Consider the following 27,422-nt stretch of genomic DNA (forward strand, 5'->3'; position numbering starts at 1 on the left):
GCAGTTTGGGATAGATCTGTGAACATTGATGAATATAGTCATCTGGGGGCTAGGCCTGTTCACACTGATTGTATGCTCTGAAGGTGCTAATTATCCTCTGAGCTGTGAAATGAATGCCTCAGTTTATAGACTGTAACTGTGAGAGTACAGTTAATGTTGTTTTGCACTTCTGACTGCTTTTTATCTATCCAAAAATGAATCTTTAAAAGAAAATTTAAGAAAAAGTTCACCTTTGTATTCTTTCATTACAGATAACCATTTGGGGGTGAAATCTACTTTGACAGCAGGGCAGCAAGGTACTGCTGTTGAAAGGTGACAGCAATTCAGGGAAGACTTACTAAAGCAAATTGAATATATCAAGGCCAGTTTATAACTAGAAGAAACAGCCTTGTTTATTGTCTAGCCAATATTTATCATTAAAATCAAGGATGATAGTAACGAGCTTTTAGGAAAATCAGAGTGGGGCAGATAGCTTTTCAAACGCAGTTTTTAAGTGGAATGGATAACGCTGAATGTTTACAGGGTCTGAGAACTACCATATACACAAAATAAACACTTATTTTTACATTATTGTGGTTTGGTATGCTGTCTTTGCTCAGTAAATATGCTTGTAAGAAAAAGCCCAATGGAATTTAAGTGCAGGTTTTAAAAGGATGCTAATCCAGGACATTATACCCTATATATAATACATAAAACATAATATAATCCAGGTGTTAGTACTTTTGACAAAATTTGTGTCTGATCTCAGAACCAGGAGTAATCTTTTTTTTTTTTCCTCTGAGCCCTTAATGTGAGTCCAGATTGTGTAACTATCTTTCTTCTCATTTTTTAAAACATTAGCTATTTGTAGAAGTGCTTTTCACTGCCCGTAAAAATCGCCTGGAGGATTTTTGGAAAGAACAAAGGCCCAGATCCCTAGATCCCATCCCAGCTGTGTAGAATCAGAAGCAACCAGAGGTGAATGAGTTGCCAACTTGTTCCAGACGTGGGCATTTGTATTATGCAATTCAGCCTTAGTCCAGGCCCAGCTCTGTCCCATCCTTGTTGACTTGCTTTTGCTAAACTTATGTCATGTTGCATTATGTCCCCTTGTAAAACCACCTTCAGTTTCTGGGAAGAGGCTTAATGACAACTGAGGGCTTAACCTACGTCTTTCGTACTTAATTTTTGTGACCTACGTTCTTGACAGAGTCACATGAGGGTTTTGGATTTTCTGACATTAGGTCCTAAAAAGTTTTACAACAGTATTTTGCAACAGAACATACAATTTTAAACCATTTTATATACATACACACACACACACACACACACACACACACACACAATGTACATATATACATATCTGTACTTATATATGTAAATATATAAAAATTAGTTATTTAAAAAATTACACAGAGGCCAAAACATGCTAAAGAAGTTTATTTTTAAGAGTTTCTTTTATAATGGTTTTGGCCTAAAATTATATTGAAAATAGAGATTTTCTTAGTGGAAAAAAATCTAGATTTTTTAATAGACTGTATAATTTTTTACACACTGGTCAAGTATATTATTTTTATGAAATAGCATAATTTCCCGCTACATCGGTATAAAAAAGAGCCATTGTCAATTAAAAGTAAAAAAAAAAATCTACCTCAGCAAGAGGATTAAATCCTAGGCTAGATTCATTTAACTTCCTACTTTACAAATACTAGGTAAAGGAATCTAACAAGTTGCGGAAGAACATAATCCCAAGCAGTAATCACAAAAGTTGATTTTTCACTGCCCGTAAAAATCACCTGGAGGATTTTTAGAAAGAACAAAGGTCCAGATCCCTAGATCCCACCTCTACCCTGAAGCGAGTGTCCAGAGGAATGTTAATTAATACTATGCTATCAAAGGTTAAATATTTACATCAGGCTAAAAACATTTTAAGCTCAGTACAGTGCTATAATTTCTCCTTTGAAGGAAAAAAGTAATAGATTGAATTTTCCTGCAGTGTTCTGAAAGGAAATAAGGTTGCTTTAAAAAAGATATTCATTGTATACTAGTGGTTTGCTTATTTTTTTCCTGAATTTTCAAGTTCCAACAGAGCATTATTCTGCAAAAGGTCCTTCGGTCCAAATTCAGTGTCTCTGTTTTGATCTCTTTGTAAAAGAACTCTCTGTTCATCCATTCTTTTTGCTTGAGACCGTAAAATAAGGCTAAAAAAGTCCTCATCTGGTACTGTTGGTCCCTTTGTGGCAGCAGGTGGTGGAGCACATCTTTGATCATCTAATCTGGATCCCTAAAAATTTACAAGAAAGAGATTAAAATACAAATACTGCAGGGAAGGAGAGCACCAAGGTATGTTATGTCTGTCATTCACAATAAGAAAATGTAGCTTTAAACATTTTCTGCCTCTTAGAAGTTTACTCAATCTTTAGACCTGAAACCTAGTAAGATCTTTTATTTGAAATGACTTATATAATCAGAGCCTAACAAGTATTGTGTATAACAAATATGAAGCCATAGCTTCATGGCTTTGGTAAGATTAGTTAAGATGCAAGGTCACCTATGTCTAAGATTATAATCTTACTGTAATAGGCATCATCAAATACAACGTACCAAATCCTTAGGAATATCATGTGAGGTACAGAAACTCTACATCACTACCTTATAAATACTGTCTTCGGCCAAGGGTCAGCAAACTATAACCCACTGCCCACTGTTTTTTTAAACAGTACTTTCATTTCAATACCACGCTTGTTTGTTTATGAGCTGTGTACGGCTGTTTGCCTGCTACAAGGGCAGAGCTGAGCAGTTGCAACAAAGGCCATAGGGCCCCAAAAAGCCTAAAATATTTTCTTTGGCCCTTTACAGAAAAAGTTTGCCTACCCTTGTCTTAGGCAATAAAATCTGTTAAGGAAATAAATAACCCAGAGTGAATTTTCAAGTTCTGACTTACAATTCTTATTTTAGAAGTACGTTAGAAATGTTTTTGATCAAATGAAAGCACTTAAAAGTCTACAGGACAGTGTCTGGTATTGTAACTCAAGAATACAAGTAGGAATGTGATGGCTGACATCGGAGTGTCCCGTGTTGCTAGGCGCTGTGCACTAACACGCCTGAGCGTTTAACCCCACCGCCCAGTGAGGGTGCCGTGGCTGCCCAGATTCCTAGTCAGCGCCATCCCACCCTCCACACACACCTGGTTCACTCTTCATCATCTCTCCCGTCACGATTTGTGGTCATTTCACTTTCCTCTAAGTTTACCCAACACTCAGGCGCTTCAGTTCCTAGACCTCCCCTCCTCTGGTGTTTCATCCTTGCCCTCTGCCTTATCCAATAGCTCCCGTGGTCAGAGGCCAGACACAGTCATTCTCAATAACTGCACCGTCTTTGAAATCATGATTTTAAAATATCTCATGTTGACCACGGACTCCTATTTTTCTAGATCAAGCTCCCCAGTACTACCCCCCAGTAAATCATTTTTTTAAAAACTGAGGTAAAATAAATATAAAATTTCCAATTTTTTTTTTTTTGCGGTATGCGGGCCTCTCACTGTTGTGGTCTCTCCCGTTGCGGAGCACAGGCTCTGGACGCACAGGCTCAGCGGCCATGGCTCACCGGCCCAGCCGCTCTGCGGCATGTGGGATCTTCCCAGACCGGGGCACGAACCCATCTGGCCTGCATCGGCAGGCGGACTCTCAACCACTGCGCCACCAGGGAAGCCCCAAAATTTACCATTTTAACCATTTTTAAGTGTACAGTTCAGGATCAGGTACATTCATATTTTTGTGCAATCATCACCACCATCCATCTCCAGAACTTTTTTCATCTTGCAAGACAAACTCTAAACCTATTAAACAACAACTCCCCATTCTCCCCTCTCTTCAGCCTCTGCAACCACCGTTCTACCTTGTCACTGTTAATTGGACCACTCTAACTAGCTCACATGAGTGGCATCAGAGTATTTGTCCTCTTGTGACTGCATGTTTCTCAGCATCCATGTTGCAGCATGTTTTTAAGGCTGAAAATATTCTGTGTATGTACACCACATTTTGTTTATGCATTCATCTGCTGATGGACACTTGGGTTGCTTCCACCTTTTTGGCTGTTGTGAATAATGCTGCTATGAATATGGGTGTACAAATATCTGTTCATGTCCCTGCTTTCAGTCATACCTAGAAGTGGGACTGTGTATGATAATTCTGTTTTTAACTTTTTGAGGAACTGCCGTACCATTTTCCATAGCAGCTGCACCATTTTATATTCCCACCTGCAGTACACAAGGGTTCCAGTTTCTCCATATCTACACCAGCATTTGCTATTTTCTGCATTTTTTGGCTTGTTTTGATAGCCATCTTAATGGGTGTGAGGTGGTATCTCACTGTGGGTTTTTTTTTTTTTTTCGGTTGCACCAGGTCTTAGTTGTGGCATGTGAACTCTTAGTTGCGTCATGCATGGGGAATCTAGTTCCCTGACCAGGGATCGAACCGGGCCCCCTGCATTGGGAGCATGGAGTCTTATCCACTGTGACACCAGGGAAGTCCCTCATTGTGGTTTTGATCTACATTTCTCTAATGATTTGTGACGTCAAGCATCATTTCCTATAATTACTGGCCATTTGTATATCTTCTTTGGAGAAATACCTATTTGGGTTCTTTGCCCACTTTTGAATCAGGTTTTTGTTGTTGAGCTTTTGGAGTTCTCTATATTCTAGATTAATCTTTATGTCATATGATTTGCACATATTTTCTGTGGGTTGCCTTTTTGCTTTGTTGATGGTGTCCTTTGATCCATAAAAGTTTTAAGTTTTCATGAAGTCCAATTTGTCTTTTTTTTCTTTCGTTGCCTGTGCCTTTGGTGTTGTAACCCAGAAACCATAGCCAAATCCAAAGTCATGAAGCTTTCCCCTTATGTTTTCTTCTAAGAGCTTTATAGTTTTTTAGCGTTTATATTTAGGTCTTTGATCCACTTTGAGTTAATTTTTGTATATGGTATTAGGTAAAGGTCCAACTTAATTCTTTTGTATGTGGATATCCTGTTTTCCCAGCATCAACTGTTGATAAGACTTCCTTCCATACTGAATGGTCTTGTCACCCTTGTTGAAAACTGTTTGACAGTATATAAGAGTGTTTATTTCTGGGCTATTCAATTCCATTGGGCCTCATTATGCTGGTATCACACTGTTTTGATTACTGTAGCTTTGTGATAAACTCTGAAACCAGGAAGTGTGAGTCCTCCAACTTTGTTCTTCTTGTTCAAGATTGTTTTGGCTATTTGGGTTTCCTTGAGATTCCATATGAATTTTAGGATGGATTTTTAAATTTTTGTAAAAAAGCATCACTGAAATTTTTGATAGGGATTGCATTAAATATGTAGATCACACTCTTGGTGGTACTGACTTAAAAAATTTTTTTTTCACTTTATTAAGTACTTGTCAGACCAGTATACTGGTCTGACCATTCTGTCACACTACCCCACAAATGAGGAGCGATGGGATTATGTCAGGTGTCAAAACAGTATTGACTTTTTAACAATCTTAAGTCTTCCAGTGGGAGAGACTTACGTCATATTTAATTTCTTTCAGAAATATTTTGTAGTTTTCACTGTACAAGTCTTTCACCTTCTTGGTTAATTCCTAAGTATTTTATTCTCTTTGATGCTATTGTAAGTGGAATTGTTTTCTTAATTTCCTTTTTGGACTGTTCATTATTAGTGTATAGAAACGCAACTGATTTTGGATGTTGATCTTGTAACTTTCCTTCTTAGTTCTAATAGTTTTTTGGTGAAATCTTTAGGATTTTCTACATATAAGACTCTGTCATCTCCAAACAGATCATTTTACTTCTTTTCCAATTTGGCTGCCTTCTGTTTCTTTTCCTTGCCTAACTGGCTAGAACTTCCAGTACTATGTTGAATATAAGTGGCAAAGTGGGCATCCATGTCTTGTTCCTGATCTTAAAAGCTTTCAGTCTTTTACCACTGAGTATGATGATAGCTGTGTGTGTGGTTCATAAATGATTTTTATTATGTCATTGTAGTTTCCTACTATTCTTAGTTTTTTTTATCATGAAGATGTGTTGAATTTTGTCAAGTGACTTTTCTGCATCAACTGAGATGACTCTGTTTTTTTCCTTCATTCTATTAATGTGGTATATTACATTGATTGATTTCCATATGTTGAACCATCTTTGCATTCCAGGAATAAATCCCAACAGGTTATGGCATATAATCCTTTTAATATGCCACTGGCTTCTGGTTGCTAGTATTTTGTTGCTAATTTTTGCATCTATATTCAAAAAGGATATTGGTCTGTAGTTTTCTTATAAAGTCTTAACTGGCTTTGGTATCAGGGCAATATTTGCCTCATAGAATGACTTAGGAATGGGAAATGTTCCCTTTTTTACAATTTTTGGAATTGGTGTTCTTTAAATATTTGGTAGAATTCACCCATTAAGCCATCAAGTCCAGGGCTTTTCTTTTGTCAGGAGGTTTTTAATTACTAATACAATCTCCTTATGAATTATGGATCTATTTTCTATTTCTTCATGGTTCAGTCTTGGTTTTGTGTTTCTAGTTATTTGCCCATTTCATCTAGATTATCCAGCTTGTTGGCATACAGGCATTCATAACATTCTCCTATAATTCTTTTTATTTCTGTAGAATCAGTAGTAATGTCCCTGCTTTCATTTCTAATTTTAGTAATTTGAACCTTCTCTTTTTCTTAATATAGCTAAAAGTTTGTCAATTTTGTTAATCTTTTCAAAGAACCAACTTTTGATTTTGTTGATTTTTCTCTATTTTTTCATGTTCTCTCTGCCTCTGCTCTAATCTTTATTATTCCTTCCTTCTGCTAGTTTTAAGTTTAGTTTATTGTTCTTTTTCTAGTTCCTTAAGTTGTAAAGTTAGGCTGTTGATCTGAGATCTTTTTTTTTTTTTTTTTTTTTTTGCTGTATGTGGGCCTCTCACTGTTGTGGCCTCTCCCACTGCGGAGCACAGGCTCCGGACGCGCAGGCTCAACGGCCATGGCTCACGGGCCCAGCCACTCCACGGCATGTGGGAATCTTCCTGGACCGGGGCACAAACCCGTGTCCCCTGCATCAGCAGGTGGACTCTCAACCACTGCGCCACCAGGGAAGCCCGATCTTTCTTTTTTAATGTAAGCATTTACAGCTATAAATTTTCCTGAGCACTGCCTTCACTGCATCCCATAAGTTTTGGTAAATTGTGTTTTCATTTTCATTAGTCTCTAGGTTTTTTGTGTTTTTTTAAAATATTTATTTATTTAGGCTGCACTGTGTCTTAGTTGCAGCACACAGGATCTTCCTTGTGGCACGCGGGATCTTTAGTTGTATCATGTGGACACTTGGTTGTGTGCTGGCGTTGTGGCATGTGGACTTCTTAGTTGCATCACGTGGACACTTAGTTGTGGCACATGGGCTTCTTTAGTTGCAGCATGCATGGGGGGATCTAGTTCCCTGATCAGAGATCAAACCCAGGCCCCCTGCATTGGGAGTGTGGAGTTTTACCCACTGGATCACTAGGGAAGTCCCTAGGTATTTTCTAATTTCCCTTTTAATTTCTTCTTTGACCCACTGGTTTAACTTCTACAAATTTGTGAATTTTGCAATTTTTCCTTTTGTTGCTTCTAACTTCATCCTATTTTGGTTGGAGAAGATACTTTGTATAGTATCTTAAGATATCTGTTGAGACTTAATTTGTGGCATAACGTATGGTCTGTCCTGGAGAGTGTCCCACATACATGTAAGAATGTGTACTCTGTTCTGTTGTGTATTATTCTAATCTGTTAGATGTAGTTGGTTTATCGTGTTGTTGTCCTCTGTTTTTTCTTATCTTCTGCTTGGTTGTCCTACCCAGTAATGAGAGTGGGGATTGAAGTCTTTAACTATTATTGTAAAAACTCCATTTCTCCCTTCAGTTCTGTCAATTTTTGCTTTATAGATGTTGATGGTGTGTTATTAGGTAAGTAACTTCAGCATTTCTTGAATCCACTGAGACCACTGCCACTTTTCACTTTCACACCTTTCCTTACGTCCCTTCTTAGACACAGTCCAGGTTCCAAAATCTGTTACTAAAAGCACTTCCTGACATTGCTCTCCCTCTCTATCCTATTCTCCTAGCAATACAAAGCTTGATTAAATCTATCTCTCTGCCTCCTTAAGCAGCTGGTTATGACTGGAGAAAATATACAACTACACTGACCAGCCTTAGTTCCATGACTGTGAACCTCAGCACAGCTCAGCAACCCTGTTTTCCCTGGCCAGTATGCTTTTAGTTTCTCCAAGTCAACTATACTCCACTTCCTTTTGTTTTCATAATTACCATGCTCCAACCTCAATCTCTGCTAAATGGCTCTATTTTTCTTTCATTCATTCATTCATTCATTCAGTTTATTCTTTTGGCTGTGTCAGGTCTTAGTTGCAGCATGCAGGATCTTTTGTTGCAGTGTGCAGGCTTCTCTCTAGTTGTGGCAGCACGTGGGCGCTGTAGTTGCACATGGGCTCTCTAGTTCTGGCATGTGGGCTTAGTTGCCCCTTGGCACGTGGGGTCTTTGTTCCCCAACCAGGGATCGAACCTGCATCCCCTGCATTGGAAGGCAGATTCTTAACCACTGGACCACCAAGCAAGTCCCTCTTTTTTTTTTTTTTTTTTTTTTTAATTAAGTATAGTTAATTTACAATGTTGTGTTAGTTTCTGGTGTACAGCAGAGTGATTCAGTTATACATATTTTCTTTTTCATATTTTTTTCCATTATGGTTTATTACAATATATTGAATACAGTTCACTGTGCTATACAGTAGAACCTTGTTGGTTATCTATTTTATATATAGTAGTGTGTATATGTTAATTCCAAATTCCTAATTTATCCCTCCCCCTGTCCCCTTTCCCCTCCTTGGTAACCATAAGTTTGTTCTCTATGTCTGTGAGTCTGTTTCTGTTTCATAGATAAGTTCATTTGTATCACGTTTTAGATTCCACATATAAGTGATATCATATGGTATTTGTCTTTCTCTGACTTACTTCACTTAGTATGATAATCTCTAGGTCCATCCATGTTGTTTCAAACGGCATTATTTCATTCTTTTTTATGGCTGAGTAGGTATTCCATTGTACTTATGTACCACATCTTCTTTATCCATTCATCTGTCAATGGACATTTAGGTTGTTTCCATGTCTTGGCTGTTGTAAATGGTGCTGCTATGAACGTAGGGGTGCATGTATCTTTTCAAATAAGAGTTTTCTCCAGATATATGCCCAGGAGTGGAATTGCAGGATAATAGGGTAACTCTATTTTTAGTTCTTTTGTTTGTTTTAATTGAAGTATAATTGGTTTACAGTGTTGTGCCTCTTTGCCCATTTTTGAATTGGATTGTCTTTTTTTTTTTTTTTTGGGCTGTGCCAGGTCTTCGTTGCTGCATCGGGCTTTCTCTAGTTGTGGCAAGCGGGGGCTAACTCTTCGTTGTGGTATGTGGGCTTCTCATTGTGGTGGCTTCTCTTGTTGAGGACCATGGGTTCTAGGTGCGCAGGCTTCAGTAGTTGGAGCACGCAGGCTCTAGTAGCTGTGCTACTAGTTGCAGCACGTGGGCTTCAGTAGCTTTGGCGCGTGGGCTCAGTAGTTGTGGCTCATGGGCTCTAGAGCACAGGCTCAGTAGTTGTGGCACACGGGCTTAGATGCTCTGTGGCATGTGGGGTCTTCCCGGACCAGGGATCGAACCCGTGTCCCCTGCATTGACAGGCAGATTCTTAACCACTGTGCCACCAGGGAAGTCCAAGTTTTAGTTTTTTAAGGAACCTCCATACTGTTCTCCATAGTGGCTTTACCAATTTACATTCCTACCAACAGCATAGGAGGGTTCCCTTTTCTCCACACCCTCTCTAGTTATTATTTGTAGACTCTTTCTTTGATGATGGGATTCTGACCTGTGTGAGGCAATACCTCACTGTAGTTTTGATTTGCATTTCTCTAATAATTAGCCATGTTGAGTATCTTTTCTTGTGCCTCTTGGCCTCTGTATGTCTTCTTTGGAGAAATGTCTGTTTAGGTCTTCTGCCTTAAATAGCTCTACTTACTTTGCTAAGAAAATAAAAGCAACCAGAGATGATTCCTACTTGCTTCTACCTCCAAGTCTGTACACATATACTCTGTTTTCCTTCTCACCTATGCAAAAACTGTTCTTTATCCTATACTCTTCTGCATCACTGGTTCCCCTCTCTACGTGATCATTCCATCAGCAGACATGCTGTATACTAACTCTCAAAATAAGGAAAAACCCACCTATATCCTATAACCCCCTCCAACTTATGATTCATTTCTTTGCCTTCCTTTTTTTCTGTGTACTATCTCCCCTTTTACATTTCCCATTTTCTCAACCCACTCAGTCCTTTGCCCCCTCATGCCACTAAAACAGTATCTTTCACAATTATAAATGTTGCCATATCTAGTAGGCTCAGCCATCATCTTACTTAGCTTCTTAGCAGCATCTGACACAGATGAACATTCCTTAAACACTTTCTTCACTTGGCTTCTACCACACTCTCCAAGTTTTCTTCCAAATCTCTGGCTGATTTCCTGCTTCAGTGGTTCATCTTCCTTTATCCAGTTAGTGGTTTCCAGTGCCCAGGGCTTAGTCTTCCTATTTCCTTATCTATTCTTTCTGTAATCTCTTTCCCAGGGCTTTAATACCAGCTATATGCTGATGACTCCTAGAGTTACTTCTATCTGGGGCTCCAGGTTTTTATTTTAATAATGCCTATTCCACTTGAATGTCTAATTAGGTTTCCCACATTTACATATCTAAAGTAAAACTCTTGCTTTTCTCCCCCCCATACCTGTCTCTCCTCTGGTCTTCTCCATTTCAGTAAATGGTACCATCCGTTTACTCAGTTATTCAAGCCAAGAAGGTAGGAATCATCCTTGATTCTCTTTCTCATACCCTCCATCCAGTTTATTAACAGCTCTTGCCAACCAACCATAATTTCAAGTTATATCCCTATTCTGACCACTTATCATCACTGCTCCCACCATGCTAGTCCAAGTCACCAATATTTTTTGCCTTATTACATTAGTTTCCTAGCTGGTTTTCCTACTAACAAACACCCTTTGCCACTACATTCTTTCAGTGATGGTCAGGATGATCTCCCAGAACCATCCAATGTCCTCCTATCACATCTGGAACACAAGACCTCATCATGGCCTACAAGAGCCTATATGATCTAGGCACTGATCACTTCTCCATCCTCATCCTGTAGCACTTTCCTCTACCCTTTACTCACTCTACACCAGTCACACTACACTGGCCACCTTGCCATTCCTTGAACCTGCTAAGCTTCTATATCCAAGAGGGGACTTGCTGTCTCTGCATGGAATGCTCTTCTGGTAAATATGCACATGGCTGACTGCTTTACCTCATTCAGGTCTGTGTTCAAGTGTCAACCCAGAAAGGTCTTGCCTAACCACCACGTCTAAAACAGACACTCCATCAACCACCACCACCACCACCCCTGGTTACCCATTACTTCTTTATCTTGCTTTAATTTTCTTTATAGCAAGTATCAGTACCTGATATATACTACCTATCTATGTATCTGTACACACACACTCTTACTCAATGTCTCTCCCGCTAAAAGGTAGGATCCTTTAAAAAGCAGTGTATCCCCAATATCTAGAATAGTGCCCAGAACATAAAAGGTGTTCAGTAATATTTTGATTGAATGAATGAGAGATCATCATTTCATCTTTTTATGAATGAGAAAACTGAGACATAGAACACAGAACTAGGGTTAGGCACAGGAAATGTCTCTTTTTAGTGAAAATAAGCATTATTTTTCTCATGGTCCTGTCCAAGCCATTTGAGATATTTCTTAACCACTTTGGCTAATAATTATTAAAACAGCTAAAATATGAAAGCTATCTCAATATATACATTTCTCCCAAATGGTAAACTGTTTAGAAAGGGCCCCAGCTAGACTCTCTCCATATTAATCACTGGGTTGCTCCTGATGCTATTCCGAAAATTCAGAAGAGGGGCTCTTCCTGTAGTCTCTACTACAGCTCAGAGGGAGTCATCGGCAACATCCCACCTCACCAGCCAAAAGGAACACAAAATATGAAGCGATCATAAGGGAGAAACAGTGTCTGATGGACCCCTGAATAATCAACTTACTGCCTTTCTAAGACAAAATGAGCTTTTCCCAATTTAGAATCATAATACTGCCAAAGCTCTCAACAACATCTGAGCTATATATACGGAATGACAAAAATATGCAGACATACTTGACATTTTACAAGGATGTCAAAGAAGTCTTCATCAGCCTCTTTGTTGTCATTAGTCATCAGGTGGCCAAGTACTGACTGACTGTTGTTTTGTGTCAGACGAAGCCCAGGCAGATTACTGAAACTGGCTCTCTGATCATCCAAACGGCGGCTCTGTGAGCTGGCAAGAAGGTCTAAAAACTCATCTGTGTTGGGGGACACCATGGAAACAGATGGTGCTATGAAAAAAAAAAAATAATAAAGTTATTTAAGCATATTTATTATATACATACAATTTCTTTCTGCCTTATTCACTCCCAACACCCTTTCTGCCCTCCTGCTTTAGCTCCGTCACTGAGAGTCACTGATAGGCTGGGGCCAGACTAGATGGGTGGGGAGGGAAGAATGAATCCCAGAGTACTTCACATGGTCCGCTTGGAGGTAATTCGGACTTGACTATATTTCCCTTTATCTAATGTCACCCAATATGTAACTTTATAAGATATGGGGCTAGATTTCAGAAGGTAACTAAATTGTTTTTCTCACATACTTTCTCAGACCAGGATGAATGGACAGTATTTTTATCCCATGCCCTGGATAGGACATTCAGCTAACTAAACTTCGAGTTAAGTGCTGCTGGCAAGTCTTGGTCTATGGGGGAGGAAGTCTTTTGGTAACTGAAATAGAAAATTTTAAGTAACCTATTTTAGATCTTTCGAAGGCCCAGGCAAGCCTTAGCTTCTGCTATAGCCATAGGTTCCTCTTCAGTCTGTCTTGGCTTTTCTTTTTTAATCCACATATGAAGTATCTGCATTTTACATGTAATTATAAGGTATGTATAACTATAATTTTTTCCTCATTATTTTTATTTTTTTAAAGTTAGATTTTTTCCCCCACCCCCTAGGAAACTTGGGAGGCAGTATGATATAGTTAGTAGAAAGTGCACTGGACCAGAAATACAGATAAACTTAGGGGAACTGAAACAAAACCTTGTTTGAAACTGTACAAATACCAGCGTTTCAGATGTACCTTGATTCAGGCTCCTTTACTGTACCTCCTAAATTCTCAGAAATAAATCACAAGAATATCAAATTGCAGGAGAGGCACAGATAACTTACTTTGTAGCATCATTCTGGGGGGAGTGGCAGAAGCTGCTGTTGAAGCTGATCCGGAGTTCTGTTCTTTTAAGCAGCACCTCTGATCGTCCATCCGATTGCTCTGAAATCGGCTCAGTAGGTCAAAGAACCCTTCATCTCCAATAGTATCTGCACTGATTTTCTAAAATATTGAGAGGAAGTCTAAATATTTCAGCATTATCCTTAGATCATCAATGAAACAATATATATACCTCAAATGCAAATGGTAAACGATGAAGATTAAAAATAAAAAATTGACATTTTCTTTATACAAGATGCCAACCACTTGGTAATAAAAAGTTATTTCAATCCAACTAACAAAAAGCATTTCTAGTTATTTTTTAATCCTTGTATTCCTAAAGCTAAATAAATGTACCTCAGACTTAGGGGAACTGCTACAGATACTGAATAAATTATGCAAATATCAGTGATACAGGCATGTACCCCAGGTTCAAAGTTCGGTTCTAAGATGCTACAACAGAATTTAAGTAAACTAGTCTTTCTAAGAACTGATTAAAGTAAGAAAGCATGTATATTTTCCTGGCATAGTGATTTTTAAGGTCTTTTATTGTATTTAAAGATTTGAAGATCCTGAAGAAATATAAACTTCAAATAAATGAATATTTGAGACAGAGAGGTACCAGTTATACTTTATTTGGAAAGCTGCAAAACTAAAATAACTAATGTTTAATAAAAGTAATTATTTTAGTTTTCATAATGATAGTATTATAATAGAAGTACATATATACAAACTGTTATGAGCCTTGGGAGAAGGGTGTAACTAATTCTTAAGTGAAACAGCAGAAACTTACGTGATATTTGAGTGGGTTCCTGGAGAGTGAATAAGCATTTGCAGGGTAGAGATGTTTCACACAGATTAATGCGCAATTCCAAAGCTTTGTAGTGTTTAGGGGATAATGAACTGAAGGGTATGCAGGGGTGGTGAAAAGGGGAGGGGAAGAAGAGACCAACACAAGGACCTCTGTATGACATACTAACAAGTTAAAGACATCCTATGTGACATAAGAGAAGCACTGGTAATAGCCAATTTTAAGCGGTTTTGTACAGAAACAGAACTGGCCCTTCCAATTGATTGCAAGGGTTAATAATGGAAGGAAAGGGGTCAGTTCAGGTGCCTATTCCAGAAATCTGGGTAAGAGATAAAGCAGTACATTAAGAACTAACACATAGTAACAGAGATTTTTTTTAAAGGTGGGGGGACGGTGGTCAGGGCAGATCTGAGTGATACAGGGATTAACTGGATGTGGTCAATGAAGGAGAGGGAGTCTAGAATGACACCGGCGTTCCTAGCTTGGGTGACAGTGTAGTATACATGGTATCCCTTTAATTGAAGTAAGGAAAACAGGAGGGCTTGAGACAGCACAATTTTTAACACGTCAAGCTTGAGGTTTGGGAATAAGTATGTACATAAGCTATAGTCAACTGTCTTAATCACTAACAAAAAGACTTTTCCCTAGGGGCAAGAAGCCTCTAATTAAAAATTCTGAATATCAAAAGACAGGCTCCAAAAATACAGACATTTTTGGTTGGGCTAAGTGGGCTTAGTTAAGACCTCAAACCTTGAACAAAGATATGCCTTCCAGATCTATAAAATATTCTTGGACCATTTTTATATACCCCATAATATTTTTAATAATATAATAATAATTATAATAATTTCCTTTTGTTAGTCATACATGTGTAAGGAACATGTAAAAAACTGATAAAAACCAAGGCAAAGGACACTACAAGGGTGCAGATACAAAAAAAAAAATGCTGACAACAGGACCAATAGAAATTTCTGTTAAAAAATAAAAGGCTAACAATTTTTTCAAAGGTTCTCAACTGCTTGAAAAATGGACTTGATAATTTGAAGTATCTTCTTTGTAATTTATTTTGATCTTTTTATCAGACTGTAGGGTAGATAGAGATACCCCTGATACTTAACAGTAAACCCATGGTATTTTTCAACTTCTAAATATTTTTTTATGTTTAATAATCTGATTTCTATGCTCACTTTTAAACAAAATCGTTTTTAACTGTATCATTTTAACAACAGAAATAAACAAATTGATGCATGCAGACACTCTTCATTTTAAATTAGTATTTAAAACTCCTTGAACATCTGAATTTCATTTGTTCTGACTTCTAGACTGAGTGGAGGACATTTTCACTGGGAGACGCTCTGGTGAAATGAAGGTAGTATTTTTGCAAACAACAGTGACTTAAAACACAAAGAAATAATTACTGCCCAAAGTAGTGGAGCAACTTATCTATGAATGGAGTAATTATAGTTTCTAGCTTTGAAGAACACAGAAAAGATAGGAAAATACAGAAGACTTCTTTGAATAACAAAGATATTTTATACTGAATATCTAAAAATATATTACAAAAATCCAGTATGAATATAAAAAATTCAAAAACTTATTTTAAACATACCCTTTGAGAATTTGAAATTCGGTGATCGATGGAATTACTGGCATCTTGGAGAACTTTAGTGGAGGAATTACTTTTGTATTTTTTCCCCTTCAATCTGTTGACAAAGAGGAGCTTTGCAGAAGGTTTGGCAATAAGAGGTTTTTGTTTAGCAAGAATTTCACTGTTCCAGTTTTGAACCTACACAATTATAAATGGAAAGCACGACATGAAAAAAAACCACCAAAGCTATATATAATCTGCCATTTAGTAATTGGGGGTGGGGAGGGGGGTGAGTGGCTTAGATCTCTTAATAAATTCCTTTTTGCCAGTATATCTCACTGTTTTCTTTTTTAATTAATTATCTTTGGCTGCATTGGGTCTTCGTTGCTATGTGCGGGTCTAGTTGTGGCGAGCAGGGGCTATTCTTCGTTTTGGTGCGTGGGCTTCTCATTGCGGTAGCTTCTCTTTTTGTGGAGCATGGGCCCTAGGTACATGCTTCAGTAGTTGTGGCATGCGGGCTCAGCAGTTGTGGCTCATGGGCTCTAGAGCGCAGGCTCAGTAGTTGTGGCGCACGGGCTTAGTTGCTCTGTAGCATGTGGGATCTTCCCAGACCAGGGCTCAAACCCATGTCCCCTGCATTGGCAGGCAGATTCTTAACCACTGCGCCACCAGGGAAGTCCCTAACTCACTGTTTTCAACAGCTTGTACCGAATGTGTGTTACGAATTTCTCATTATCAAAATATTAAAATGGAGGTTTTTAAAAACCTAAGAAAAGAAAACAAAGTTTGCAAAAAGTCCATAAAAATAAAATTTAAATGGTCAGAGAAGAAGCCAAAGTTTTATTCTTGGTATGAGTTACTTAGAAATCTGCTACAACTGGAAATTTTGGATGTATGTAGAATTTATAACCCTAAAAAATAACATCTAAAACTTACACAGCAGTAGTAATCTTTTGTTGATAAAACTGTACTGAAAAAAAAAAAAAAACTGTACTGAACTCTTTGACTTTATTATGACTTCCAAACAGGAAGTTAGGGACTTCCCTGTTGGTCCAGTGGTTAAGAATCCATCTTCCAATGCAGGGGATGTGGGTTTGATCCCTGGTCAGGGAGCTAAGATCCCACATGCCGCAGGGCAACTAAACCTGCACGCTGCAACTACTGAGCACACAGGCCACAACTAGAGAGCCCACGTGCCATAACGAGGAGCCCATATGCCTCAACTAAGACCCAAGGCAGCCAAAACTAAAACAAATAAATATTTATTATGAGGTAAAAAAAAAATCACAAAGAACTAATTCCACTTAAACATATTTTAAATTAGACATAAAGCTTTATCATCATTAGGCTCTTGGAAAATTACAGGGTTGAATCTGGTCAGCTTCTCATGGAATTTACTGTTGGTACCACTACAGATGCACCAAATTAATTTTGCTGCTTATTACTAGTTTCCTACCTACTAGAAAAACGAAGGAGATCTAAATTGACTTAAGTTTTATGTGTTCTGGTTTTTTATTTTTTTAAATAATGTACAGATTTAAGGATTTGAGAACCACTCACCAATATAAGAGGTAAATATATGGGGGAAATCATAAAGCCCTTCAGAAGTTTTAAAAAAACTCTGTAACTGTTTGGAATAAAAAAATATTGGATATTAGTTCAGATCAGATGTTGGTCTTATGAAGACTACTTACACAAAAAACGTCAATATTAAAAAATAATATGCCTATTATAATAATAGAGCAGAAGAATATTTCATTACATGGAAAGATGCTGATATATTGCTATGTCTTATAAAATAGTATCTATAATATATTCATATGAAAATGCAAGACGAATAAATACAAAAACATTAATTTTGGTTACTACTGGGAGGTGGGATTACCGATAATTTCAATTTCCTTGTTGGAAGTTTCCAAAGTTACTACAATAAACACATTTTATAAAAAGTGTTTCAAGAAATATACCATAAAGGTGTAAGAGCATACCTTAACAATGTAAAATTAAGATAAATGGAAGTAGGAGAAAGCAGCCTAGATTTGTTCTTCAATAACCTTTTTCCAATTATAAAGTCCCTTCTCTGTTACTTAAAAAAAAAACCTAGAGAAGATGCGTCTTGAACAGAGTTATTTCTTTGTTAGTTAAAAAAAATGCTTTTCAAAAATGCAGTTAAAAACACTAGCTTGATCATACATATCATTAATCTTGCCAATAATGTTGCTGTTATTTAGGTGAAAAAAGTTTCCTAATCCTTTTCTGATTTTCCTGTTCTTCTTTTAATTAAAAAAACAAAGTAATGCATGTACATGGTAAAATAGTAAAATATTCAAACAGTTCAAAATAGTATATAAAAGTGTTTCTCCTAACCCAGACAGCAATTCTTTTCCCACAGGCAATCGTTACAAGCAAGTATCTTATATATTATTCCAGAAATGTCTTATGCATCTACAAAGGATATATATGCATAAAACTTTTCTTAAACAGATGGCAGCACACCGTACACATTCTTTTTGCATTGTACTCGATTCGATTCTTTTCAAAGGAAAATGTTAAAGTGATACCCATATATGACAAGACTTATTTAAATTATTTAAATTAAAAGTTGCTAAAATATTTTGTTATAATAGTTCAAGAAATAAAAACTGCCAACCTTTTCTGGTGTTAACTTCATAAGTTCCATGTTTTCCATACTGTGTCGGCGTCCAAACTTGGGGCGTGCACCTTTGTAAAAAAAAGTTAATTTAAGTAAGCCAGGGAGCCCTTAAGACTGAAAATTCAGCATCACTGTGTTATTCAAATTTAAAGTCTGCTACAAAAACCCACATGGAAGGAGGAAATATGTATTCGTTCAAGAATAATAATTTTCCACACCAACTAACTTAAAATAAAATATACACTCCCTCTAAAACGTTTTGATGTAAGGAAGTTAACGTTTTGGTTGGAAACTAACTTTGGTTACTAACTACCCCTTAATTTAGAAAAGGCATTTTTATAATAACTGGTTTTACATGATACACAGTCTCCTAAAAACAACCCAAACAAACTGTAGAGAGGTTTAAGTAAGTAGAAACATAAGGAAAACATAAGACCTTCAAATTTGAGGTAAGAACCAAAATAACATCCCCAATACTATATTATTACTCTTCTGAGTTACCTGTTTCCATTTTAAGATCTCATTAGATGACAGATTTACTGCCAGTCAGGAAAAAAGTTAAATAAAAAGATCTTCAAAATATTTTTTCAAAAAGTTGTCATTAAATATGAAGAACTTTCATATCCATTCAATCTTTAATATTTTAAAAGGCATAATATAAGAAATACATGATACCTGATAGCCAGCTTCAGAAATAAACCACGGGGGAGGGTGAGGGGTGCCTTCAAGATGGCAGAGGAGTAAGACGTGGAGATCATCTTCCTCCCCACAAATACATCAGAAATACATTTACATGTGGAACAACTCCTACAGAACACCTACTTAATTTTAACAGAAGACTTAAGACTTCCCAAAAGGCAAGAAACATCCCCACGTACCTGGGTAGGGCAAAAGAAAAAAGGAAAAACAGAGACAAAAGAATAGGGACGGGACCTGCACCTCTGGGAGGGAGCTGTGAAGGAGGAAAAGTTTCCACACATTAGGAAGCCCCTTCACTGGCGGAGACAGGGGGTGGCGAGGGTGAAGCTTGGGAGCCACGGAGGAGAGTGCAGCAACAGGGGTGCGGAGGGCAAAGCAGAGATTCCTGCACAGAGGATCGGTGCCGACCAGCACTCACCAGCCCCAGAGGCTTCTCTGCTCACCTGCTGGGGCGGGCGGGGCTGGGAGCTGAGGCTTGGGCTTTGGAGGTCAGATCCCGGGAGAGGACTGGGGATGGCTGCGTGAACACAGCCTGAAGGGGGCTAGTGCACCACAGCTAGCCAGGAGGGAGTCCGGGAAAAAGTCTGGACTTGCCTAAGAGTCAAGAGACCACTGTTTTGGGGTGTGCAAGGAGAACGGATTCAGAGCATTGCCTAAACAAGCTCCAGAGATTGGCGCCAGCCGCGGCTATCAGCATGGACAGCAGAGATGGGCACGAGATGCTAAGGCTGCTCTTGCAGCCACCAAGAAGCCTGTGTGCGAGCACAGGTCACTATCCACACCTCCCCTCTTGGGACCCTGTGCAGCCCGCCACTGACAGGGTCCCGTGATCCAGTGACAACTTCCCCAGGAGAACACTTGGGATACCTCAGGTTGTTGCACCATCACGTTGGCCTCTGCCGTCGCAGGCTCGCCCTGCATCCGTACCCCCCCCCCGCCCTCCCCCGCACCTGAGTGAGCCAGAGCCCCCGAATCAGCTGCTCCTTTAATCCCATCCTGTCTGAACAAAGAACAGACGCCCTCAGGCGACCTACACGCAAAGGCGGGTCCAAATCCAAAGCTGAACCCCGGGAGCTGTGCGAACAAAGAAGAGAAAGGGAAATCTCTCCCAGCAGCCTCAGGAGCAGTGAATTAAATCTCCAATATCAACTTGATGTACTCTCAGTCAACTTGTGGAGTACCTGAATAGACAACGAATCATCCCAAAATTGAGGTGGTGGACTTTGGGAGCAGCTGTAGACTTGGGGTTTGCTTTCTGTATCTAATTTGTTTCTGGTTTTATGTTTATCTTAGCTTAGTATTTAGAGTTTATTATCGTTTGCAGTTTATTGATTTGGTTGCTCTCTTCCTTGTTTATTTATATATATATATGTATGTATATGTACTTTTTTCCCCTTTTCCTCTTTTTGTATGTGCATGCTTCTTTCTGTGGTTTTGTCTGTACAGCTTTGCTTTTGCCATTTGTCCTAGGGTTCTGACTGTCCATTTTGTTTTGTTTTTTAGTATAGTTATAGTTTTTAGGGCTTGTTATCATTGGTGGATTCGGTTTTTGGTTTGGTTGCTCTCTTCTTTATTTCTCTTTTCTTTAAATTACTTTTTTATTTTTAATAAATTTTTTCTATTTTATTAACTTTATTTGATTGTATTTTTTCTTTCTTTTTCTTTTCTTTCTCTCTCTCTTTCTTTCTTTCTTTTTCTTTTCTTTCTCTCTCTTCCTTTCTTTCTTTTTCTCCCTTTTCATCAGAGCCATGTGGCTGACAGGGTCTTGGTGCTCTGGCCAGGTGTCAGGCCTGTGCCTCTGAGGTGGGAGAGCCGAGTTCAGGACACTGGACCACCAGAGACCTCCCGGCCCCAAGTAATATCAAACAGTGAAAGCTCGCCCACAGATCTCCATCTCAACACTAAGACCCAGCTCCACGCAACGACCAGCAAGCTACAGTGCTGGACACCCTATGCCAAACATCTAGCAAGACAGGAACACAACCCCACCCATTAGCAGAGAGGCTGCCTAATATCATAATAAGGTCACAGACACCCCAAAACACACCACCGGACGTGGTCCTGCCCACGAGAAACACAAGATCCAGTCTCATTCACAAGAACACAGGCACCAGTTGCCTCCACCAGGAAGCCTACACAACCCACTGAACCAACCTTACCCACTGGGAGCAGACACCAAAAACAATGCGAACTATGAACCTGCAGCCTGTGAAACGGAGACCCCAAACACAGTAAGTTAAGCAAAATGAGAAGACAGAGAAACACACAGCAGATGAAGGAGCAAGGCAAAAACACACCAGACCAAACAAATGAAGAGGAATTAGGCAGTCTACCTGAAAAAGAATTCAGAGTAATGATAGTAAAGATGATCCAAAATCTTAAAAATAGAATGGAGAAAACACCAGAAATGTTTAACAAGGACCTAGAAGAACTAAAGAGCAAACAAACAATGACGGACAACACAATAAATGAAATTAAAAATTCTCTAGAAGGAATCAAAAGCAGAATAACTGAGGCAGATGAACGGATAAGTGACCTGGAAGATAAAATAGTGGAAATAACTACTGCAGAGCAGAATAAAGAAAAAAGAATGAAAAGAATTGAGGACAATCTCAGAGACCTCTGGGACAACATTAAACACACCAACATTCGAATTATAGGGGTCCCAGAAGAAGAATAGAAAAAAAAGAGACTGAGAAAATATTTGAAGAGATTATAGTTGAAAATTTCCCTAACATGAGAAAGGAAATAGTCAATCAAGTCCAGGAAGCGCAGACAGTCCCACACAGGATAAATCCAAGGAGAAACACGCCAAGACACATATTAATCAAACTATCAAAAATTAAATACAAAGAAAAACTATTAAAAGCAGCAAGGGAAAAGCAACAATTAACATACAAGGGAATCCCCATAAGGTTAACAGCTGATCTTTCAGCAGAAATTCTGCAAGCCAGAAGGGAGTGTCGGGACATATTTAAAGTGATGAAAGGGAAAAACCTACAACCAAGATTACTCTACCCAGCAAGGATCTCATTCAGATTTGACGGAGAAATTAAAACCTTTACAGACAAGCAAAAGCTAAGAGAATTCAGCACCACCAAACCAGCTCTACAACAAATGCTAAAGGAACTTCTCTAGGCAGGAAACACAAGAGAAGGAAAAGACTTACAATTAAAAACCCAAAACAGTTAAGAAAATGGTAATAGGAACATACATATTGATAACTACCTTAAATGTAAATGGATTAAATGCTCCAACCAAAAGACACAGACTGGCTGAATGGATACAAAAACAAGACCTGAACATATGCTGTCTACAAGAGACCCACTTCAGACCTAGGGACACATACAGACTGAAAGCGAGGGATGGAAAAAGATATTCCATGCAAATGGAAACCAAAAGAAAGCTGGAGTAGCAATTCTCACGTCAGACAAAATAGACTTTAAAATAAAGACTATTACAAGAGACAAGGAAGGACACTACATAATGATCAATCAATCAATCCAAGAAGAAGATATAACAGTTGTAAATATTTATGCACCCAACATACGAGCACCTGAATACATAAGGCAAATGCTAACAGCCATTAAAGGGGAAATCAACAGTAACAAAATCATAGCAGGGGACTTTAACACCTTACTTTCACCAACAGACAGATCGTCCAAAATGAAAATAAATAAGGAAATACAAGCTTTAAGTGATACATTAAACAAGATGGACTTAATTGATATTTATAGGACATTCCATCCAAAAACAGATTACACTTTCTTCTCAAGTGCTCATGGAACATTCTCCAGGATAGATCACATCTTGGGTCACAAATCAAGCCTTGGTAAATTTAAGAAAATTAACATCGTATCAAGTATCTTTTCTGACCACAACGCTATGAGACTAGATATCAATTACAGGAAAAAATCTGTAAAAAAATACAAACACATGAAGGCTAAACAATATGTTACTACATAACCAAGAGATCACTGAAGAAATCAAAAATACCTAGAAACAAATGACAATGAAAACACAATGACCCAAAACATATGGGATGCAGCAAAAGCAGTTCTAACAGGGAAGTTTATAGCAATACAATCCTACTCAAGAAATAAGGAACATCTCAAATAAAAAACCTAACCTTACAGCTAAAGCAATTAGAGAAAGAAGAAGAAAATAACCCCAAAGTTAGCAGGAGGAAAGAAATCATAAAGATCAGATCAGAAATAAATGAAAAAGAAATTAAGCAAACAATAGCAAATATCAACAAAACTAAAAGCTGGTACTTTGAGAAGACAAACACAATTGATAAGCCATTAGCCAGACTCATCAAGAAATAAAGGGAGAAGACTCAAATCAATAGAATTAGAAATGAAAAAGAAGTAACAACTGACACTGCAGAAATACAAAGGATCATGAGAGATTACTACAAGCAATGACATGCCAATAAAATGGAGAACCTGGAAGAAATGGACAAATTCTTAGAAAAGCACAACCTTCCGAGACTGAACCAGGAAGAAACAGAACATATAAACAGACCAATCACAAGCACTGAAATTGAAACCGTGATTAAAACTCTTCCAACAAACAAAAGCCCAGGACCAGATGGCTTCACAGGTGAATTCTATCAAACATTTAGAGAAGAGCTAACACCTATCCTTCTCAAACTCTTCCAAAATATAGCAGAGGGAGGAACACTCCCAAACTCATTCTACAACGCCACCCAAAAATCCTCAACAAAATACTAGCAAACAGAATCCAACAGCACATTAAAAGGATTATACACCATGATCAAGTGGGGTTTATCCCAGGAATGCAAGGATTCTTCAGTATATGCAAATCAATCAAAGTGATACACCATATTAACAACCTGAAGAAGAAAAACCATATGATCATCTCAATAGATGCAGAAAAAGCTTTTGACAAAATTCAACACCCATATATGATAAAAACCCTCCAGAAAGTAGGCATAAAGGGAACTTACCTCAACATAATAAAGGCCATATATGACAAACACACAGCCAATATTGTTCTTAATGGTGAAAAACTGAAACCATTTCCACTAAGATCAGGAACAAGAAAAGGTTGCCCACTCTCACCACTATTATTCAACATAGTTTTGGAAGTTTTAGCCACAGCAATCAGAGAAGAAAAAGAAAAGGAATCAAAATCGGAAAAGAAGAAGTAAAACTGTCACTGTTTGCAGATGACATGATACTATACATATAGAATCCTAAAGATGCTACCAGAAAATTACTAGAGCTAATCGATGAATTTGGTAAAGTAGCAGGATACAAAATTAATGCACAGAAATCTCTTGTATTCCTATACATTAAAGATGAAAAATCTGAAAGAGAAATTAAGGAAACACTCCCATTTACTTATATTGCAACAAAAAGAATAACATACCTAGGAATAAACCTACCTAAGGAGACAACAGCCCTGTATGCAGAAAACTATAAGACACTGATGAAAGAAATTAAAGATGATACAAACAGATGTTGAGATATACCATGTCCTTTGATTGGAAGAATCAACACTGTGAAAATGACTATACTACCCAAATCAATCTACAGATTCAATGCAATCCCTATCAAACTACCAATGGCATTTTTCACAGAACTAGAACAAAAAATGTCACAATTTGTATGGAAACACAAAAGACCCCGAATAGCCAAAGCAATATTGAGAAAGAAAAATGGAGCTGGAAACAGGCTCTCTGGCTTCAGACTATACTACAAAGCTACAGTAATCAAGACAGTATGGTACTGCCACAAAAACAGAAATTAGATCAATGGAACAGGATAGAAAGCCCAGAGATAAACCCACACACATATGGTCACCTTATCTTTGATAAAGGAGGCAAGAATATACAATGGAGAAAAGACAGCCTCTTCAATAAGTGGTGCTGGGAAAGCTGGACAGGTACATGTAAAAGAAGGAAATTAGAACACTCCCTAACACCATACACAAAAATAAACTCAAAATGGATGAAAGACCTAAATGTAAGGCCAGACACTATAAAACTCTTAGAGGAAAACATAGGCAGAATACTCCATGACATAAATCACAGCAAGATCCTTTTTGACCCACTTCCTAGAGAAATGGAAAAACAAAAACAAACAAATGGGACCTTTTGCACAGCAAAGGAAACCATAAGCAAGACAAAAGGACAACCCTCAGAATGGGAGAAAATATTTGCAAACAAAGCAACTGACAAAGGATTAATCTCCAAAATATACAAGTAGCTTATGCAGCTCAGTATCAAGAAAACAAACAACCCAATCCAAAAATGGGCAGAAGACCTAAATAGACATTTCTCCAAAGAAGATATACAGATTGCTAACAAACACATGAAAGCATGCTCAACATCCCTAATCATTAGAGAAATGCAAATCAAAGCTGCAACGAGATGTCACCTCACGCTGGTCAGAATGGCCATCATAAAAATATCTACAAACAATAAATGCTGGAGAGGGTGTGGAGAAAAGGGAACCCTCCTGCACTGTTGGTGGGAATGTAAATTGTTACTGCCACTATGGAGAACAGTATGGAGGTTCCTTAAAAAACTACAAATAGAACTACCATACAACCCAGCAATCCCACTACTGGGCATATACCCTGAGAAAACCATAATTCAAAAAGAGTCATGTACCACAATGTTCAGTGCAGCTCTATTTACAACTGCCAGGACATGGAAGCAACTAAGTGTCCATCGACAGATGAATGGATAAAGAAGATGTGGCACATATATACAATGTAATATTACTCAGCCATAAAAAGAAACGAAATTGAGTTATTTGTAGTGAGGTGGATGGACCTAGAGTCTGTCATATAGAGTGAAGTAAGTCAGAAAGAGAAAAACAAATACCATATGCTAACACATACATGTGGAATCTAAAAAAAAAAAAAAGGTTCTGAAGAACAACCTAGGGGCAGGACAGGAATAAAGACGCAGACGTAGAGAATGGACTTGAGGACACGGGGAGGGGGAAGGGTAAGCTGGGACAAAGTGAGAGAGTGGCATGGACATATATACACTTCCAAATGTAAAGTAGATACCTAGTGGGAAGCAGTCGCATAGCACAGGGAGATCAGCTAGGTGCTTTGTGTCCACCTAGAAGGGTGGGATAGGGAGGGTGGGAGGGAGAGCAAGAGGGAGGAGATATGGGGATGTATGTATATGTATAGCTAATTCACTCTGTTATATAGCAGAAACTAACACACCAATGTAAAGCAATTATACTCCAATAAAGATGTTAAAAAAAAAAAGATTGTTGCTCCACTTCATAAGCTCCATTTTAAACAGGAAGTGCTCTAATTATCTTCTTTGAGGCATGGTGATAGTAGGAACTGGCTCCCACACCTTATTCTACTCAGACAGTTTTATTCTGGGAATAGTGTTGTAGGAAATAGATTAAAAATATTAAATTACTTTTGAATACATACCATCAGAAAACAAATACTCACATAATGTGGTTGTTACTGTTTATGATGTCAAGAATTTTCTTCCCTGATAAGAAACTCTTGAAGATAAAGAATGAAATAAATACATCTTCTAAAACAATAAGCTCACAAAATAATGGGGCTGGTTGCAGTGCTCTCAGAGTTTAACTGGAAAACATAGTCACTGAGAAGGTAATTTGAACTATGACTATAAATTTTTGTGATGAGTCATCATCTGTAACAAGCCTTTTACTTCATTTATTCTTAGCTATTTCACATAAAGAGAAAAAATTTTTCTTAAAGAAACTGGATGCACTAGAAAGTAATGAAATCTAAAGTTATTCTTTTTGTACAAAGTGAATCTGTAAACCTCTCCAGTTGCTACTCTTTCAGTCCCTTTCTTTGAGATTTTTACTTGACAGGGGTGGGGTAAGGGAACGTAGTTTCTCAACAAATTGCCTTCTTTCCATAAGTAGTTCCTACCCTGGTTTTTCTTGTCACAAAAATCTGTAACTTTTCCAACTCCGAAAATTATTTCAGTCAAATTGTGTATCATGTGCTGCTTACTTTGTAAAACAGCACTTTGAGAAGCAAAAAAAAAAAAAGAAAAGAAAAAAAGAAAAAGAAACCACAACTGACACATTAACTCCCCCTTTTGTAATTCCCCCTATAACTTCCCTCTTCCTCCCTAAGTTTTTATATTTTCATTACATATGTATATATCTCTAAGCAATGGAGCTTATTATATAACATTACATACTGTGTATGTTCTCTAACTTGCTTTCTTTGAGCAACCTCATGTTTGTGAGATTCATCCAAGTTGGTATGAGTAGTTTAATTTTCA

At 37.9% G+C, this 27,422-nt stretch overlaps 1 protein-coding gene across 1 annotated transcript in view; it reads right to left on the bottom strand.

The window, feature by feature from the left end:
- Positions 1-1,351: 1,351 nt before the first annotated feature.
- Positions 1,352-27,422, bottom strand: part of GPSM2 (G protein signaling modulator 2) — a 48,767-nt gene continuing 22,696 nt past the window's right edge. Inside the window, exons 10-14 of the mRNA XM_082834341.1 lie at positions 18,443-18,513; positions 15,814-15,990; positions 13,357-13,516; positions 12,260-12,477; positions 1,352-2,263 (exon numbers count right to left, since the gene is read on the bottom strand). Coding sequence (XP_082690467.1) covers positions 2,036-2,263; positions 12,260-12,477; positions 13,357-13,516; positions 15,814-15,990; positions 18,443-18,513 — 854 coding nt within the window. The 3' untranslated portion in view covers positions 1,352-2,035. The remainder of the gene's footprint in view (positions 2,264-12,259; positions 12,478-13,356; positions 13,517-15,813; positions 15,991-18,442; positions 18,514-27,422) is intronic.

The sequence above is a fragment of the Leucopleurus acutus genome (assembly GCF_964270905.1).
Source record: "Leucopleurus acutus genome assembly, chromosome: 2".
Classification (NCBI taxonomy): Eukaryota; Metazoa; Chordata; class Mammalia; order Artiodactyla; family Delphinidae; genus Leucopleurus; species Leucopleurus acutus.